The 19,104-nt window shown below is 35.5% G+C and overlaps 1 protein-coding gene across 1 annotated transcript in view; it reads left to right on the top strand.

Moving 5' to 3' along the window:
* Positions 1-19,104, top strand: part of Smyd3 (SET and MYND domain containing 3) — a 706,977-nt gene that overhangs the window by 195,275 nt on the left and 492,598 nt on the right. Inside the window, exon 5 of the mRNA XM_076873152.1 lies at positions 5,619-5,755. Coding sequence (XP_076729267.1) covers positions 5,619-5,755 — 137 coding nt within the window. The remainder of the gene's footprint in view (positions 1-5,618; positions 5,756-19,104) is intronic.

Here is a 19,104-nt window from a genome sequence, read left to right as displayed (position 1 = left end):
GGTATTGTTAATAAATGTGCTATTCTATCTCCTGGTGAAATTACTGATATACCTCTTGGAGAACTAGCTATAATTTTTATTTCACCTTCATAATTGGGATCAATTACCCCAGGACTTATCATAAGTCCTTTTAGTGTAGAAGAACTGTGTCCCAATAATAAGCCTTGGGGAAGAGGGCCTGTTACTCCTGTGGGAATGATTTGAACTCCCATCTCTGGAGTTAGTACTGCTCTGGCGGAGGCGCAGATGTCCAACCCTGCACTCCCTCTAGTTTGTCTGATGAGGGATTTAATGGATAATGTGTCCTGGGAACTACCCTGATGGTTTTGCTGGGTTTCTCCATTGCCCCGTATTTTTGTGGTTGTGGGCCCCAGAGCATTGGGCCCCCCAGTCCGTTTTTTGGCAATGGAGCCTGATGCCTTTCTCCACGATATCGTGGGTAAACACTTGGTCCTTGTTTGTTTTTTGATAACAGAGTACCCTCTATGGTGGTTTGAGAATGGCATTCATTAGCCCAATGTCTCCCTCTACGGCATTGTGGGCAAATACCCCGTATTCTATTTCTTTGATACCTAGCTTTGTTAAACCCTCCTCCTATGGGGCAACTCCTTCTAAAATGTCCTGTTTGTTCACAATTGTAGCATGTTTTTGGCCTGGCATCTAAAGCCTATTGTACTGCTGCTAAGACTTGCCCTTGTTCATTAATATCTCTACATAATTTAATATATGTGTTTAAATCTTCATGTCTCCATGGTCTAATGACCTCTCTGCAGCAACGATTTGCTTGGTCATAAGCCAGTTGTTTTATAAATGGCATTGCTTGTTCTGTATCCCCCAAAATTCTGGAAGCCATTTGAATAAGCCTGTCTACAAATTCAGCATAAGGTTCATTAGTTCCTTGTGTTACCTTCGATAATTGTCCTTGTAAATCTCCATACCCCTGTAAAGTTTTCCATGCCCTAACCGCATCTACAGCAATTTGTGCGTATGCGCCAGGATCATATTCAATTTGTTGCCGTTGACCCTCATAAGGTCCTTTTCCCAACAATATCTAGATTTCTTTGAGGGTAACCGACTGCTGCATTTCGCCTAGCTGTCTCCGTGCAAAATTCCTCATTGGCAACCTTCTATAACAAATATTGTCCTCCATTTAGCACAGATCGACACATGTTAGCCCAATCTGCTGGCGTCATGTCCAAGTTGGTAATGGATTTGACCATACTCACAGTGAAGTGTGCTTGCGGACCATAGGTTGTTACAGCCTCCTTTAATTGCTTCACTGTTTTGAAATCTAAAGCATGGTGAATTCGTTGCCTTCCTGCCTGCTCAAGTACAGGGCATGCTAATCTTTGAGGTCCTGCCTCAGGATTCCGTCCATCAATTACGGAGGTTGAGGGCCACTCAGCTGTAGATGGAGCTGTTGGTTGAATTACGTCCTCTGGTGATAGAATGGAGTTAGTATCAGCCTCCTGTTATAGCTCCCCCGCCCCCCGATGGTTGTTTGTCTTTTAAGCTTTCTTCCTTTAAATTTTCCTCTGCCTGACTAGCTCGAGAGACCTTCTCTTTTGCTTGACCTAACATGTTTTCCACCATAGTCTGGACCTCTAACAATTTACTTAACAGTCTTTCGGTTTGTTTTTTACTAGTTTCTAATCTACTATAATGGTAACACAACCCAATAAGATAACATAAAACAAAACCAAAACAGAATGAAATAAAAACGGAACAAAAAATCTTTGTATCAATTTTCTCTTTCTCAGGGCCGAACAACTTCAAACCTTGAGCCATCCATTTTTCCCAGTTTGCCTGAGAAACTTCTAGGGATAGATAGCTTGAAACAAAAACAAAATAAATCAAAACAAGAACACATTGTTTTTTGAAATGGTCACCCATTCTCTCGCCTTCCCTCAGGGGCGAGCAATTTTACTCACCTCCAAGCTTCAGGCATCCCCCGCATGGCCACCAATTGCCGCAGTCTGGCTGGGCACAAAATCATGAGCCACTCAAGCAGGAACAAAGTTTATTTTTTGAAACTGCCGCCAATGCCCCGTACGCTCCCAGGAAGATTGCCGACCGACCCACGCGGTGTTCTCCTGGACCCCAACAGGAAGTCCCTCCTCTGGAATTCCCTCCTACCGCATTCCCCCAACCAATGGGAACTCTCCAGGAGTCCCTTAGCAGGCTGAGGTGGACTGCAGGAGTCCAATATCCATATGAATGCAGATCTTAACATAATCATATCCTCTCAATGGCTTGCTGGCGTCACCTTTCAACGAAAAATGCCATACATCATATTACTTGACTGTGGCTCTTAGCAGTCCTACAAACTGGTTTAAGTGAAATGCTCTTAAATGTTATTAACTAAAGATACCTCTTAGATTCAATATGCAATTTGTGGTTTACATATAGTTTTTTCTTTGACCGTATGGAGATAGATCCCAGGGTCGACCCACCTCTGAGTTTAATCCCTACCCCTTTTATGCTTTTGTTTTGAGACACAGTCTCACTAAATTGCCAAATCTGGCCTGCAATTTGCAGACGGAAATTCCTGCCTTAGCCTCTTAAATTGTTGGGATTATAAGTGTACGCCACCATGCCCACCTAAGTTGATTTTTTTTAAGGAGGTCATATTGGCTTTAAAGCCATCTGTTTGTTTCTTTCTTTTTTAAAAGACTTAATTAACATAGCATCTGTACAAATGTATAGGGTATTGTACAATAATTTGATGCATACATACAACGTGTAATGATAAAATCAGGGCAATTAGTTTTGGAGTCTCAAAAGTTTATGTATTAGGAACCTTTGAACAATTTTTTTCTAATTATTGTAGAATATGTGAAAAATTCTTGTGGATTGCATTTACCCTATTATACTATAGAAAATTAGTACTAATTCCTCCTAACTATATTTTGTTACTTTTTAAATTTTTTTTGTGGTCGGGGTGCTAGGGATTGAACCATGGGCCTTTTGCATGTGAGGCAAGCACTCTACCAACTGAGCTACATCCCCAACCCCTGGGTACCCATTTTCTACCCTCTCATTATCCTTCCTCCCCTGCCCTTCCTAGTCTTTTCTACTCTTTTCTTCAGATTAATTTTTTATGTTTCCACAAATGAGTGAAAATGTGTGACATTTCTTTATGTGCCTGGCTTATTTCACTTAACATGATCTTGAGTTTCATCTACATTGCTAAAAATGACAGGATTTCATTATTTAAAAAAATTTTTTTTAGTTGTTGATGAACCTTTATTATTTATTTATTTATTTATATGTGGCACTGAGAATCAAACCCAGTGCCACACACATGCTAGGCAAGCACTCTATCACTGAGCCACAACTCCAACCCCTCATTATTTTTAATGACTGAAAAATATTCCATTGTACCACATCTTCTTCATCCATTGGAGGACACTCAGATCAGTTGTATGTCTTGGCTATTGTGAATAATGCTGCAGTGAACATGGAGTGCTGCTCTTTGATATAATGGTTTTATTTGGATATATATCCAGTTGTGGGATTGCTAGATCATAAGGTACTTTCTATTTTTAATTTTTTAGGAGCCTTCATACTGTTTTGCAAAAGGCTGTACTTTTACATGCCCACCAATAGTGTAGGAGTTCCTCTTTCTCCACATCTTTACCAGCATTTGTTATTTTTTTTTTTTTTTTTGTCTCTTTGATAATAGCCATTCTCACTGTGGATATTTTTTTTGTTTTGTTTTTGTGCTAGTGGAGGATGAACTCAGGGGTGCTTTATGACTGAGCTACATCCTTAGTGATTTTTATTTTGTTAAAATAAAGTTAAGTTGCTGAGACTGGCCTCAAACTTGGGATCCTCTGGCCTCAGGCTCCCAGTTCTTTGGGATCTTAGGCATCTGCCACTGCATATTGCTCTCAATGTGCTTTGGATTTGTATTTTCCTGATGAGTAATGATGTTCAACTTTTTTTCATGTATTTTTTGGTCACTTGCATGTCTTCTTTTGAGAAATGCCTATTCAGATTCTATGCCCCTTTTAAATCCAGATCATTTTACTTTTTTTTTTTTTTTTTGCTGTTGGTTTTGAGTTCCTTAGATATGGTGAACGTTAATCCCTTGTGAGATGAATATTTTGCACATGTTTTCTCCTGATCTATAGGTTGTCTCTCTACTGCATCCATTGTTTCTTTGTGCAGGAGCCTTTTAGGTTGTTGGTGATCCTATTTGCTGATTTTTGCTTTTGTTGCCTATGCATTTGGGGTCATATCCAAAAAAATCTTTACCTAGATCAATATACTGAAGCTTTTCCTTTATGTTTTTTTTATTTTTCCTTTTTCCTAGTAGGTCCATAGTTTGGGGTCTTACATTTAAGTGTGATCTATTTTGAGTTGATTTTTGTATATGGTGAGAGGTATGGATGTAGTTTCATTCTTCGGCACATGATATTTCCACTTTTTCAGGTACTGTTTATTAAGGAGACTGCTTTTTTCCCAATGTATGTCATTGTCACCTTTGGTGAAAATTAGTTGACTGAATATATGTAGATTCATTTCTGTTGCATTGGTTGCATTCTGGGACTGTGGTTACTTTAGTTTTGTAGTTTTTTGAAGTCAGATATTGTGGTGCTGCCAGCTTTTTTTTTTTTGCTCAGAATTTCTTTGGCAATTCAGTTTTTCATGGTTCCATGTGAATTTTGTGATTATTTTTTCTATTTCTGTGAAGAATCTCATTATTATTTTGATGGGAGTTACATTGAATCTTTAGATCACTTTGGGTAGTTGCACATTTTAGCAGTATTCATTCTTTCAATTTATGAACATGGAAAGTATTTTTCTATTCTGTGTCCCCTTCAGTTTCTTTTGTCTTATACTTTTCACTGTAGAAGTCTTTTATTTCCTTGGTTGAATTTCATCCTAGCTATTTTATTTTTGGTGTAGCTATTGTCCTTTTTCAGCAATTTTGTTATTGGTGTATAAAAAAATTTTACTGATTTTTATATATTGTTTTTGTATTCTATAACTTTACCAAATCTTTTTTATCAGTTTTACCTTTTTTTTTTGGTGTGGCATTTCTCTTCAACTCAAACAGTTGTTAAAGTAGCTCTGTGTTTGTGTATTCAACCTGAAAATGAAATTGAGATTTCTTTGTTTAATATGTTTTTTTGATGAATGTTCCAAATAACAAATTTCACTTATTTGAATTTTGTCAGAATATATTCTCCTTTCAGTCTTCTTGCCTTTCAGATTATAATGTTTATCAGTTTGTGATGACCTAGTTGTAAATTTTTCATGGTAAAATTCGTTTAAATCCATTGACTTAATAAAGATTTATGATGGTTTGTGTATGTATATATGTTGATGTAGAAAATCTGGTAATGCAAAACCTTAGTGATTTTAGTTTTTAATCTTTTTCATTGGTATATGCATTTATTATGTTCTTAATAGGTATTTGATCTTACATTGTAGATAAAATTTGGTAGAATTTAATTGATTACATATGTATTATGATTTGTGGTTGTCAAATAAAAAGATGTCAGAATGGAAGGTGAGATGGGTAATATCTGGTTTAGCAGCCAACATTGAATACCTGAAAATTATCCGTTGTTTACTTTGTGATTTTGCTGTTTATTTCTTTGTTAAAGATATTAGCAAACTTACTGAAGATAAGAAAGAGGGCCTCAGGCAACTTACAATGACATTTCAACATTTCATGAGAGAAGAAATACAGGATGCTTCTCAGCTGCCAGCTTCTTTTGACATTTTTGAAGCCTTTGCAAAAGTAAGTATTAAGTTTCATCTCTTTGCTAATGCCATGAATCAGTCCTTTACTACTAATACTTCTTTTTTTTGACACTATAGCTTTAGGCTATTTATTTATTTATTTATGTTTAGTTCTTTACTTCTTATTATATTATTGGTTATTTAAAAAAATGTAGAAACTTCATGGGAAATGCAAAATCCTTAATGCCTTATATGAATTCCCAATTATATGAGTCCCCCTACATGTATTGTGCATACTGAATACGGAATTACTTCTTTGACTTACCAGTATTCTCATTTTGGCCTGAGTGTGTTCACTGTCGGCTCGTACAGCAGATTGATTGTTAGTAGGAAGAGTGTGCTTTCTGTCTTCAAAAGAAAACAGCATATCCCACTCTTTCTCACTAAAGGGTTAAAGTTTACCATTTTATTTATGAGTTTGTGATGTTGTTTCAATATTGAATCTGTCTCTGAAGTGAAAAATGCATTGAAATCCATTTCTGATTAAGTGAATTCTGAGTAATATTAAAGCATGACTGATTTTAAAATAATCACCTAAAATTCTGGCAAAGTGTTTTAGGTTACTAAAATCCCAGTTTAGGGATAGAAGACAGGTTTTTTTGTAGTATTTTTTTCTGTGGATTGTTGGTAGTAGTTACCTGAAGTATTCTCTTTGAAAATGATTCATGGCCCTGGGAGGAAGAATGTGGTGATTATTTCTCTTGTATTGTGTGTGTTCTGGAACTAAAACTAGAGGTACTCTATCATTGAGCTACATCCCCAGTCCTTTCTATTTTTATTTTGAGATAGGGTCTCACTAAGTTTCCAAGGCTAGTCTTGAACTTGTGATCCTCCTGCCTCAGCCTCCTAAGTAGCTGGGATTATAGGGATGTGTCATTACACCTGATGCAGTGAATGATTCTTGATATCTACCCTGGGATAGGATGATGTAGCACATACACTCCCCTCACTGCTGTGAATCTGCCATCCTTGTTTTCTCATATTCTGTTTTTATGTTTGTGTTAATATTGATCACATTTTAATAAAAAGTAAAACTTTACTTTTGAAGCTGATTTTGCTAATTATTTGACAATTAGTAAGCATATATTTAATGGCATATTTGTTCTATAAGCAATTTAATGTATTTTTTTGGTAAGAATTTAAATGTGATTAATTTTTTGCTAGATAAATATAAATGTTTTTGTTCTTTAAAGTATGTTTTTATGATTTTCTGATAATATTTAGCATTATGTTTTGGGTTGTCTATAATTTAAGGTTGATTTCACAGTATAGTGGTTACTTATAATGCATCTGAGAAGTTTCTCATGTTCATTTCATATGGCTCTGAACCTACTGCAGTTCCACATGTATGATGTACACAAGGCTTTTTGGATATTAAACACTATAAAAAACTTACTGAAAGGCCAAAATGTTCCATCTGGTGTCTGTTTTTGTGTTCCTAGATTTAGTCTGTAGATATTCTGCATCATTATTTCTGTTGTTGGAACACGTTCAAGGGCTAATTACAAATTTGAGTGTGATTTAATAATCATGAAAAATATCTTAAAATATTTTCTTAATGTAAACATACATTTACTAAATGTAAAATGTGTATTGCTGTCTTATTTCTCTTGTTAATTATTAAAACTTTTCTTTCTTTTTTTTGTGGTAGTGGTTGAACTTAGGGGTGCTGTAGAACTGAGCTACATTTTCAGCCCTTTTTATTTTTAATTTTGATATAGTCTTGCTAAATTGCCAAGGCTGGCCTGGAACTAGGGATACTCCTGCCTCAGCCACCCACATTGCTGTGATTACAGGCATGTTCCCTCATGCCCAGTGTTAAACAATTTTAAACTTGTTTCTCCTAGAATGTAATTTTCTTCATGTTGTATGGGGGGAAGTTCTGTCATTGTGATGAAGCAGGTAGTTTTTTTTTTTTTTTGACAAGTTTTTAATAATGTCCACCTTTCTTTCCACATACTTATATTCATTTTTGCCACAAAAGCATAACATATACATGAGATTTTGGAGAGTAATTGGGCTTAGACATATTGTTTCTGCCTTAAAGTATAGTTTAGTAATCAGAGGAAAGCAATATTAACCTGTAGTTCTTTGTGAAAGTTTTCTTAATGTTTTGTCAATTATAATTATTTTTCAGTTCATAAATTTGTCTTTAAAAGAGATTACACTCTTTCCCCTCCTATCACTTTTCTCTTTCCTCTCTTCCACTCCCCACTTCTTGAGGATAAAATGATCTTAAGTCAAGCTAATTGTATCCTACAAATCTTAATGATAAGCTGCTGAACTCAAAACATTGAAATTGTCTGGAGATGCACATCACTTCGAGCATTCTGGGAGTACATGGAGGACACCAGAGAGAGAATGTTATACCTATCTCCTGCCTCTGTTCCCATTTTACTGTCATAGAATTAATTGAAGAAAAGAAATGGTCATGTCAGATTATACTCCCTGTATGTGCAAAGTGTCAGTTTAGGATAGTTCCATGTGGACCTGTCTTCTTCAGCCTAAAGAACTTACTTTTGAATTTACACCTTGAAGAAGTTTGGCTTTGCCTGGCCTCAATAAACAAGATCTTGTTTTCTCTTTTGCTTTTGGTCCCTCTCTTTTATACTCACTAAAGTTCAGGGCAGGTATTGGAAATGTTAAGTTTTCATTTTAGCCCATGTCATTGTCCCTGAAAGTCTATGGAATTCTAAGAGCTTTTCTAAATTTGTTTCTAGCCTAATTATTTTTTGACTTTTCGATTATGGATATCTCCCAACATATCCCAACATATACAACAAGTAAAGAGACCAGTATGAGGAACTGTTTCCATCCCCTGGTTTCAGTAATATTCAAACTTGTGTTACATCTGATATTTTTACTAGATTTCATATAGATATTCTTTTCCGTTTTTTAATTTTTCCACCACTTACTACAGTTAGTCTTTTGTTTTTGTTTTGGTGCTAGGGATTGAACTCAGTGATACTTAACCAGTGAGCCATATCCCCAGCCTTTTTAAAAAAATATATTTTCTTTTTTAGGTGTAGATGGACACAACACAATGCCTTTATTTTTATGTGGTGCTGAGGATCGAACCTGGGTCCCGCCTGTGCTAGGGAGCACTCTACCGCTGAGCCACAATCCCAGCGCCCCCCCCCCCCCAACTTTTTAAAATTTCCTCAAGCTGAGTTGCTTGAGGAACTCACTAAGTTGCTGAGGCGGGCTTTGAACTTGTGATTCTCCTGCTTGGGACTTCCATGCTGGGAATATAGACAAGCACCACTGCACCTGGCAATCTTTTGTTTTCAAACTTCTTGGTCCTCTGAGAAGTGTTCTAATGAATTCACTTAGTAAATCAGTGGGCCTTTTTTTACAGCAGAGGTAGTATAAGCCAAGCATTCTTGGTAAGGATAATAGGAGTAGGTAGCTAATTTTAAATCTGGAAATTATCGATCAAGATAAATAAAAACCTTAACCTGTCAAGAGTCTTATTTGAGGATATTTATAGCTTTTCCAAACTTGTACTTGACTTGAGAGGAAGTGGGTCAGCAGAGGATGAAAAGTTCTTAATCCTGAGAGCAGTTTCATTCTTACCTCAGCTGATGCCTTTTCTAATGAAAACTTGTGATTCATGCCTAGAAGGTAAGAAGTTTACAAACACTCTTTTTGAGTTTCTGGTGGAAAAACAACGTATCTCTTCTGTTGGACACAGTTCTCAGCTCATTGTGCTTCTGCTGGTTTAGTCTTGGTTTCACCTGTAAAACTTTTCTGCCATAACTCCAAAGACCTTACTGTGTGGTGGTTTTATGGATTGTTCTCACATATTCCTCCATTTTGCTCACTTCTTAGCACCAATTTCCCTACCCCCACATAAACACACACATGAACCACAGTTGGGTTTTAGATTGTAGGATTTTACTGTGAATTTATTCTGTTTACTAATGAATTCATTGCTGGGCTGGAAAAGTTAAGTAACAAGAGAGGTAGGAAGGAGAAGTCTTTCTAGTGGTGGTCAAGGAGGATTTCACATTGGACGTAGAAATTGACATGAATTCCAGAAGAGAGGATGGTGTTGAGAATCATTTACATACAGTGGTATAGAAATGCTGGTGGGGTGTGAGGTGGTGCTGAGGATTCTTCCCCAGGTTCAGGGAAAGGAAATGTCACCTGTGGAATACAGGTTTCATTTACATTTAATAATTCCAGTAAGAGTGGTAATGAAAGTTTGATGTTTAAAATATTTTGTGTTAGATGGTAATAGGAAATTGGTGTGGGAAATTGATGTGCCTGCAGAATTTACTTCCAGCAGCTTTATTTGCACAATAGGGCGCGCGCTCGCTCTCTCTCTCTCTCTCTCTCTCTCTCTCTCTCTCTCTCGTTTTTTAAAACTTTCATTGTATTCCTTGGCAGTGTGTGGTTGAATGGAAGTAGTAGTGTGAGGAATGGAAGGTGGTAAATGCCACTGACAGCAACAAAGGTGTCCAAAGTGTGGGATGTGCATTGGAGGTGTTTTTTAGTGAGACATGCTTATTTATATACTTGTGAAAAATAAAGGCCAAGTTCATCTCTGCCAGCTCTTTTTGTATTTGTTTAGAGAAAACGTATATATCCATTTCTACAAGATATACAAACGTGTATCTCCTCCTTCCCACTCTGCACTTTTGTTTCTTTCACTTCTATTTTCAAACATAATTTCTGGGTAGGTTTTGAAATGGATTTATTTTGGAGTGACAACTGACATGATTTGATCTACTGATTAAGTACTAATTATTTACTACAGGTATAGAAATTGTTTCTTCTACTAATCATAAATATTAACTTTAAGACTTGAAAATTGCAGTTAGTGATAGGGCAGACTGAAATGGAAGCCAAGTAGTGTAATGGTACAGTGGCTTTCTCCAGATAAGAAAGTGAAATTCTCTCAATCTCAATTGGCTCATCTTTAAATGAAAATAATAATATTATCTACTTCAGAGATGAGAGTGAGGATTAACCATAAGGTGCATGGCTGAGGGTCTGACACATATCATTAATTTCTACTACCACTGCCCTGACTTCCCTACTTTATCGGCATTGAATATAAAACACCAGTGTTTTATGTCTCCCTGTGCTGTCGTCTAGCAGAGCACAGTCTGCAGCTGATTGTAAACCAGAGTTTCAGATGGTTGCTTACAGTTGTGCCCAGTGCTAGTGTCTCTTGAGATACTGAGGACTACCTGTCTTGATGAGAAGAAATTTTGCAAATAGTTAATAGCGTCTTTCCCCTAATAAGCTGTTTTGGTTTCAGTGTATAGCTATTGTGGTCAGAAATTTATTATTGCTTGTATTCATATAGTTCTGTGATTTCAGAGTAATTTTGTGGGATTTAATGTACAAAATGTTAAAGTTGGTTTCCTATGATGAATGAAATCTTTCTGACACATGTATCTTAAGTGGTTGAAATTGAATTATAAGATTGTTTCAGATGTCCTAATTTGCTGAAATAAAAAAATGTGTAGTATTTTTCTATTCTATGCCTTAAAATGTGCATTGATAATTATTGGTGATGCTTATTAATAGGCTAAACTTCATTTCAGTGAACTGGTTTTGAGATTATTTTCTATTTTTAGGGATTATTTTATAGGGTTCTACAAAAACATCTGTGTTTTCTGCACTTATAACTTTCTTTTATAAAAATGTATTTTGAAGACTGATTAGAAGTGTGGTGAGATCTGAGCAATAAAATAGAAAATAGCCGGGTTGTATAGAACTGTTTCAAAAACAGACATTAAGTTGAAAGCAACAAGAATAAAAGTGACCTTCTTGACCACAAAACATATGTCATTGTTAGCATTTCTAGAGCTCTGCAAAGTACTGTTTAATTTTACAGTGTTGTGCAACTGCCACAGAATTTTTTGATTAGAAATTCCACATCTGTTTGAGAAGATGTTCCCTTCCTTTTTCCTTCAAATGAAATAATAATTCTCTTAGTAGCATGTTATTTTATTCTTTAGGGCATGTATGTGACCTCCAGAGCTTGCCTTTCTGAAATTTAATTTTTAGTGCTATTAACTAAGCTGGTTTTGTAATATATACTGTGGTTATATAGATTTGAAAGGGTATATTAGAAGGTGTTTTTGTATTGTGATACTTAAGTTTTATGCTGTTTCATGCTGAGTAAATTCTTTTTGGGGGGAGGGGAGAGAATACTTATTCATTGGAGAAGTACTGGAAAAAGCGTTAAATCAAGAATCTTCCTAATTTATAATATGGGAAGAGATAGTGATTTAATATTTTTGAGATATGTTAGAAATAAGGCCAAAGAAAACAATGATGATATTACATTCAAGGTTACATACTTGACTTTGGCTAGCATGCATGTACCTCTAAGACCAAGAATGTTAATAAAGAATTTATCTGATATTCTGCCATAAAACCATAATTTTTATAAAGTATATAAATTAGCATGGGGAAAATTACTAAATAACCATCTTTTGGTGTTCTTTGTCTTCTTTGGTGAGCAGAGCACCACACTAAAAAGCAGGAAGGAAGATGATCATGATATATGCTGCTTTTAATCTTCTAGTTTTAGTTCCATTGACCATCCCATTTTAAATATGCTTGTGCCCTATTACTTCATTATTGCAGACAGTCTAATTTGTGGGCAGAATATTACCTCTGTTGTTGTTCTGAAAGGTCAGGAGTGTGTGTGTGTTTGTCACTTGAGGGTTTCAAGTTCATGTAGGACCAAATTTTAGAGCCTTTTTGTTGATGAGCTCACTTGGGTTTTACTACTGAAGCATGCTATAAAGTAGTAAAGAAAGCAATCTTTTGAATTAATAAAGTGATGGATTATCTAATTACAAAGTTGATGTGAAATGGCAGTATGATAACTTTGACTGCATTACTAAATGATCCCAGTGACTGATCAGATGTGCCTGGGTTCCATTAAGAAAAAATATGCCATTAAATATTTAACACTGAGAGCGAGCAGACACACTGGGATTGCTAACCTCCAGTCACCGGGGTGCATGTTATCTCTACATTTGGTGGTAACTACTAGATGAAGTATCTCTCTTGTTTGCTCAGAACAGCTGCTAGAAGACTTAGTTATTGGGATTATACTTCTCTGCTGGTTTTAAGTAAAGCAGGCAAACATCCAAGATACTTATCTGTACACAGATTCTGGCATTCTTATTATGAACTGGTGATGCACTTATGATTTATATGTTTTTTCTTTATTACAGCAGATTAAGTCCCTAAGTAGATTCAAGAGACAATTATTCTCCAAAATGATCTTCAACCTTCAAGTAAAGTGTTATTTGTAGGACACTTGGGCTTTCCAAAAAAAAAAAGAGTTATTGTTAGAATTTTAATGATGATATTTACTTATCATGTTTTTCATTTTCAGCCATTTGATTTATGTGTAAATAACCTATGATGTTTTGGTGTATGTTTATCTTAGTTAAAGACCAGATGCAAGCTAACTTTAGAAGTTGGGAAGGATAATTAGTAAGTTCTTTGTCAGCATTTTCATCTATACCTGTGTTAGTCAAGGTTAATTGCTTATGTATGGGCTAATGCTTTGATTAAAAGTATTGATGGATAAACATGTTTGCTAAGCCTTGTTGCCTCATCTGTTTGAGTTTATAACTTGACATTAATTCAGATAAAGGTGATATTTTTAAAATGACAACATGTCATTGTGAAACGGCAGAGGTTACTTTCATTGTTTTGGCTTTTCCTTTAGTGGCAAAAATCTTTCCTGGGGTAATCACTCCCTACTAAAAAGTGACTTGGAATCAGGAACTGCATTTTATTTATTTTGAATTCATAGCAGCCTTCATGGTATGCAGTAGGTGTTTAATTGTTCACTGGAAGAGGAACACATAAAAATTGCATACTTTTTTGTTTTGTGGAGAATACTTTGATAAATATTGTTAAAAATTATATAAACTGTTAGTATGGAAGATAGGCCAACAGGAATCTTTAATATGATGGTAAGATTCATGAAATTCAGTAAGCTAGTTGACAGATAATAGAGACCACAGCTATGTTAAGTTCTTCAGCAGTGGTGAATTGTATTACTTATTGCAGGGTTTGGAAAATTTTTCTGTAAAGTTCACATAGTAAATATTTAGGCTTTGCGGGCCATGAGACAAAAGTAGGTTATAATTGCAGGGTGCAATGAGAGCTCAACTTGTGGTCTCTATGGTAGCTTCTTTTTTAAAAAATGAATTATTTAAAGTTGACAAAAATATTCTATATTTTATCATGTACAGCATGATGATGTGAGATATGTAAACCTTATGGAGTGGCTAATTTGAGCTGATTAACATTACATTTCCTCACATACTTATGTTCAGCTTCTCAGCTCTGCCATTGTAACCCAAAGGGGCCAAGGGGCAATCAGTGAAGGTGTTGCAGGATTCTCTCAGAGAGAGACAGAAAGGACATGGGGGCTTTCACAGGAAGCCATGGTTATCAGTGTCAGCATTGGCTCAGCAATTAGTGTCCAAAAGCTGAGCACTCTAAGCAGGAGGTGTTGCCTTATATACTGCTTCTTAGTCCCTTTTTTCATGCTAATTCCTTGTCTCCCATATACAGTAATACACATTCATTGGGCATTCTATTCCTATACTATTGAGTTACAACTGTATTACAACAGAGTTGAGGAATGTGCACATTGAAACTGATGGTGCCATGTTATCTTTCCTTTGTTCTGAGAAAGTCTGTATTACAAAGGGCATGACCCTGTGCCAATGAGTCTTTGTTTAAGATGCTGAACATTAATTTTCATATCATTTTCACATTATTGCCTAATATTCTTTTTTAAAAATTGCCTCTTACTATTTAAAATGTAAGAAGACATTTTAATAAGCCATTAGTTCTATAGTTTTATACTGCAAGTCACATTTGTAAACACATGGTTTTTTGAGTTTATTTCTTTTTACTCCTACATGTTATAATTCAACAACTTCAATAATGTTTCAATTCAGTAATATTGTAGAAGAGATGGAGAGAAAAAGAAATAAAATTGTCAAGTATAAAAAAACATGTATTTTATTAGTGTCTTATGTACTTAAAATTATATTCTTAGGTTTTTTTAAACCAAAGATATAACTTTTGTTATTTTCCCCTCAAAGTGAAGCCTACAGATATAACTTTCTATTAGAAATAGTTTGTGTAACTCAGGTTCAAACTTTTTGTTTGATACTTCAGATTTTCTTCTTAGATTATCAGTTATTACACAAAGACTAATTTCTTACAAATGAGAAGGACCTTTTATAGGATAAAAAGTAAATATGTTGCAAAGGTATTGTATTAATAGTGATAAAAATTGTGATTAAACTGCTCTATTAACTTTTTTAATAGGCAGAAATAAAGTGAAACTATTGAGGGAAGAAATCAAATAATTACCATTTGATGTGGAAAATAAGGTGACTTGGCATATTAATAAGACAAGGATTTGAATTTGGGGGTGTTTTCTCTAAACCAAATTAAGAATATGTGTTCTGATCAAGGGGAAAATAGTCTCCCTTCTCTCTGCAAAGATTGATTTGCATTAAAATTTTAATGTTTAGTTCCCAGTGTTACATGTTTAAAAAGACATATTCAAATAAGTGTTCATTTATAAAATATGACAAAGAAAGGACAGAAAGCCATAACATCTTGGGCACACTGATTATTGTTTAACATTTGAAAAAGCATTATGATTAGAGTGTTTCAAGGATGTATCAGGCTGCCCTAGTTCAGTTTAAAGCCACCTCTCCCTGGAAGAGTTTCATTCAACATTAGAGTTACATGCAGCATGTATGTAGAAGTAAAAAGTAAGACTAGATAATATAAAAAGTGCTCTTTGAGTTTGTGAATCTGTGATACTCATGGTACATCATGAAATGATTAGTGACTGGCATTTTCTACGCCAAGCATTTGGCAACCATGAATATTCTCTGTTTTTTAAATAAATTGTATGTCTTTGTTTCCTAAGTTCAAACTTAAGATTGTAAACTTCATGAGAATAGGAGTCATGTTCCTCTAGTTCTTTCCTTAAGTGTAATAGAACCATACAATTTTAGGACTGAGAATATCACAGAAACTATCTGATCCTGTAACCTGCCCACTTTTCCTCCTCTCTCTTTCTCCATGATATATCAATTGCTGCTCAGAGAAGGTTAAATGGTCACCTAGCAACAGGGAAAAAGCTAGAGTTTGTCTTCTAAAGTCAGCCTAATGTTCTTTCTGTTGGTTGATGCCCTAGTGTTCAACTGCCTGCTAAATCAAAGTGAAAATGGGATACAGAAAACAGAAGTTAAATTACAAACAGCTTTTCAGCAGTATCTATTCTTTGTATTGGAAGTTGTCCATATAAAACAAGAAAATTAAGAAATTATGCAATGGTGTTAATCTTAACAGTATTTGAAACTAGACTGGGTTGTCTCTATGTTGATGAGTTTCAATTTCAGAGTTTCTGTATGTCTGCATTTAAAGATTGTGGGTTTCCAAACCAGCTGGATACCCTCCCTTCAGATAACTCAGTTATAAATAAATTTCTGTATTACAAATTGCCAGTGTGTGGATTGTTCTTGTAGTCTTCCCTTTGTAGCTTACACTCACCAAGAAGCCAATAGATACTGGACAATGACACTCATATGTGTGTTATGTTAATAGATAAAGAGACAACTGAGGGATTTATCACAGGTTTTTAAGTAAAGGAATCAGAGCTTTATTGGCTCTCTTAACTTCAGATTTCCTTTCTATTCCTACATGCCTCATTCTGTTTTGTAAGTTTTGTGTGAGAGCTCTAATTATGAACTATTATAAGCCTTAGTAGCAGAATCCAGAATGAGGGAAGTAAAAAATATTTGATAATATTTTTCTAATTCTAAAATATTGCTGTAGGCAATGTGATAAATTAATCAAGAAACCTGCTATTTCTGTACAGGTACATTATGTCTCACACACCTTTTTCTCTCATGTATTCAAATTTACAAAGTGCTGGTTGAGAAGGGGGAGTTTTTCATAGCAAATAGTTCTGCCCTGATGCCACCATAGGTCTAGGTGAAAATAAAAGTAATTGAAATGGAATTTGCATAGCGTTAAGCTTCCTTTGGAAATCTGAATTCTATAGTCTTGAAGTACTGTGTATTAAAACATTAATTATTTAAGAGTCTTACAGCCTGAGCCTATATTGTTTCCAAGCCATCACTGGTTATTTTTTCCCTATAATTCTATGGATATATACATTTATATATTAAAACATTGTATAATGCAGTTGACTGTTTATACCATATAGAGAAAAATCCTCTTTTGCTTTCTCAGTACCCCCCTCCCCTGGGGGTATTTAGTTGACCTTAATATTTATACCTGACATTAATGGCATAAGAATATAATTCTCAAATATTATTTTGGAACAAATACTTGTCAAAAAAAGAAAAGCATTGAAATTATAGCATGTGATCAGATTTTGCAGTTGTGGGCACTACTTCAAATTTTAATTGACATTTGGTTTAAGTTTTGATGTTTATAGGAAAAAAATATCAAGGTACTGCTTATATGGAGATGTTTCATTAAAGTCTCCAGTATTAAGATTAGGACTAAGCATACCGTCTACAGAATTTCTTCTCCTTTCTTTTCCTTCCCTTCCCCTATAGTGACAGTACATTGTTTACATAGCAAAGCTAACAGAGTATCTGGAGAGACCTGTGTAAGTTGCTGGTTGGTATCCTGAGCTCTTTTTTCTGTAAATGGCACGGGAAGTTGGAAATGTATGTTGTTTTGGTGCCTCAGAAGTCTTTTGTAATTAGAGGTGTCTGTGCTATGAATTTTATTATTTTTCCATTTGTCTAAGATTTCATAAAACAATATGCATTTAAACTTTAAATATGCAGATCTTAAGTTGTGATATTGTCCAACCTTAATTCTACCCACCCGCTCTCGTGGCGCCACCCCCTGCACCCCACCCCAAACTCCACCCTACACTCCACCTCCCCAGGTAGACTACTCTACCACTGAGCTACATCCTCAGACCTTTTATTTTTTTTTATTTTGAGACAGGGTCCTACTGAGTTGCCCAGGCTGGCCTCAAACTTGTGATCCTTTTGCTCCAGCCTCTGGAGTGGTTGATTATTACAGGCATGAACCACCATGCCCAGCTAGAAATCTTTTACTTGATTTATGTAGCATGACCTGCTTCCAATTCTCCAACCTTCTTACCACTTTGTTTAAAAAATTATCATTTACTGATTTTTCTCTTATTATCTGTTAAATAACAATATTCTGCCGCCGTGGTTTCACTTGCCTGCCTGTATTTTCAGAACAACCAAACTTAATTTCCATGCTTGACATTTTTTTCCTGAGATCTAATCCCATATTGTCTACTTGTTAATGAAAATCTATCTGAACACTCTGTCTTAACTTCAGGTTCATCAAGTTCAATACTGAAGCTCCTCCATCTTTTCCTCATTATATTTATAGGAAAAAATTATCAAGGTACTGCTTATACAGAGATGTTTCATTAAGAGAAACCCTCTTTACTGGGTGTTGTGGTGCATGCCTGTAATCCCAGCTACTTGGGAGGTCAAGGTAATGATACCATGATGATAGCAAATAAATGTGGGCAGGGTGAGCGCATTCTCTAGATGGGGAGTTTTCGTTAACTGAGATTTTTTTTTTTTAGATCTTTTATTTTATTTATGTATTTATATGTGTGCTGAGGATCGAACCCAGGTTTTCACACATGCCAGGCAAGTGCTCTACCACTGAGCCACAACCCCAGCTCCAAACTGAGATATTTTTAAACCAGTTTGTAAAGCTGATGTTGTACATGAAACACACAAGGAGAGGTCATTAAAGCCAGTGACAAGTTTTCAAGGTCTGGTTATGGCTGGTGTGTGTGTGTATAAGTATAAGCGAGGGAGGTGGAAATCTTTGTGTTCCTTTGGCCCCTGAGTTAATGCCTGTAAGTCATTCTGATTTGGGAGACATAGTTTAGCTTTGAGTAATAATCGTGTGGGAGTTGAGTGGGCTTCTGCTTTGTCAACACTTCTGGGTTTGATAATTAGATAATTACAAGATGTGATCAGATTTTGGAAATCCATTCCTGGAAGACATCCATGTATGTTTACTAATGGCTGCAGCAAGCTAGCTTTTCTGTAGTGCCATAGCAATGGGACAGAAATATTTTTTGTGTGAAACATATTTTCCTTCTATCAATGATGTTGGAGTGATGTTTGTTACTTCCTCCCACCTTAGATTAAGCAAAGAGAATCTTGCAAAGTGATGGGGAATTTTCTTTTTCTTTTTGGGGATGAAAGGCATTATATTCTGTATACTTAAAAATAATCTGTTAGTTTATTGGAGTAGAAGGGTATTTTCCACATGACG

The sequence above is a fragment of the Callospermophilus lateralis genome, chromosome 13 (genome assembly GCF_048772815.1).
Source record: "Callospermophilus lateralis isolate mCalLat2 chromosome 13, mCalLat2.hap1, whole genome shotgun sequence".
Classification (NCBI taxonomy): domain Eukaryota; kingdom Metazoa; phylum Chordata; class Mammalia; order Rodentia; family Sciuridae; genus Callospermophilus; species Callospermophilus lateralis.
Note: the sequence above shows the minus strand (reverse complement) of the source record. Positions and strands in the feature narration are given on the sequence as shown.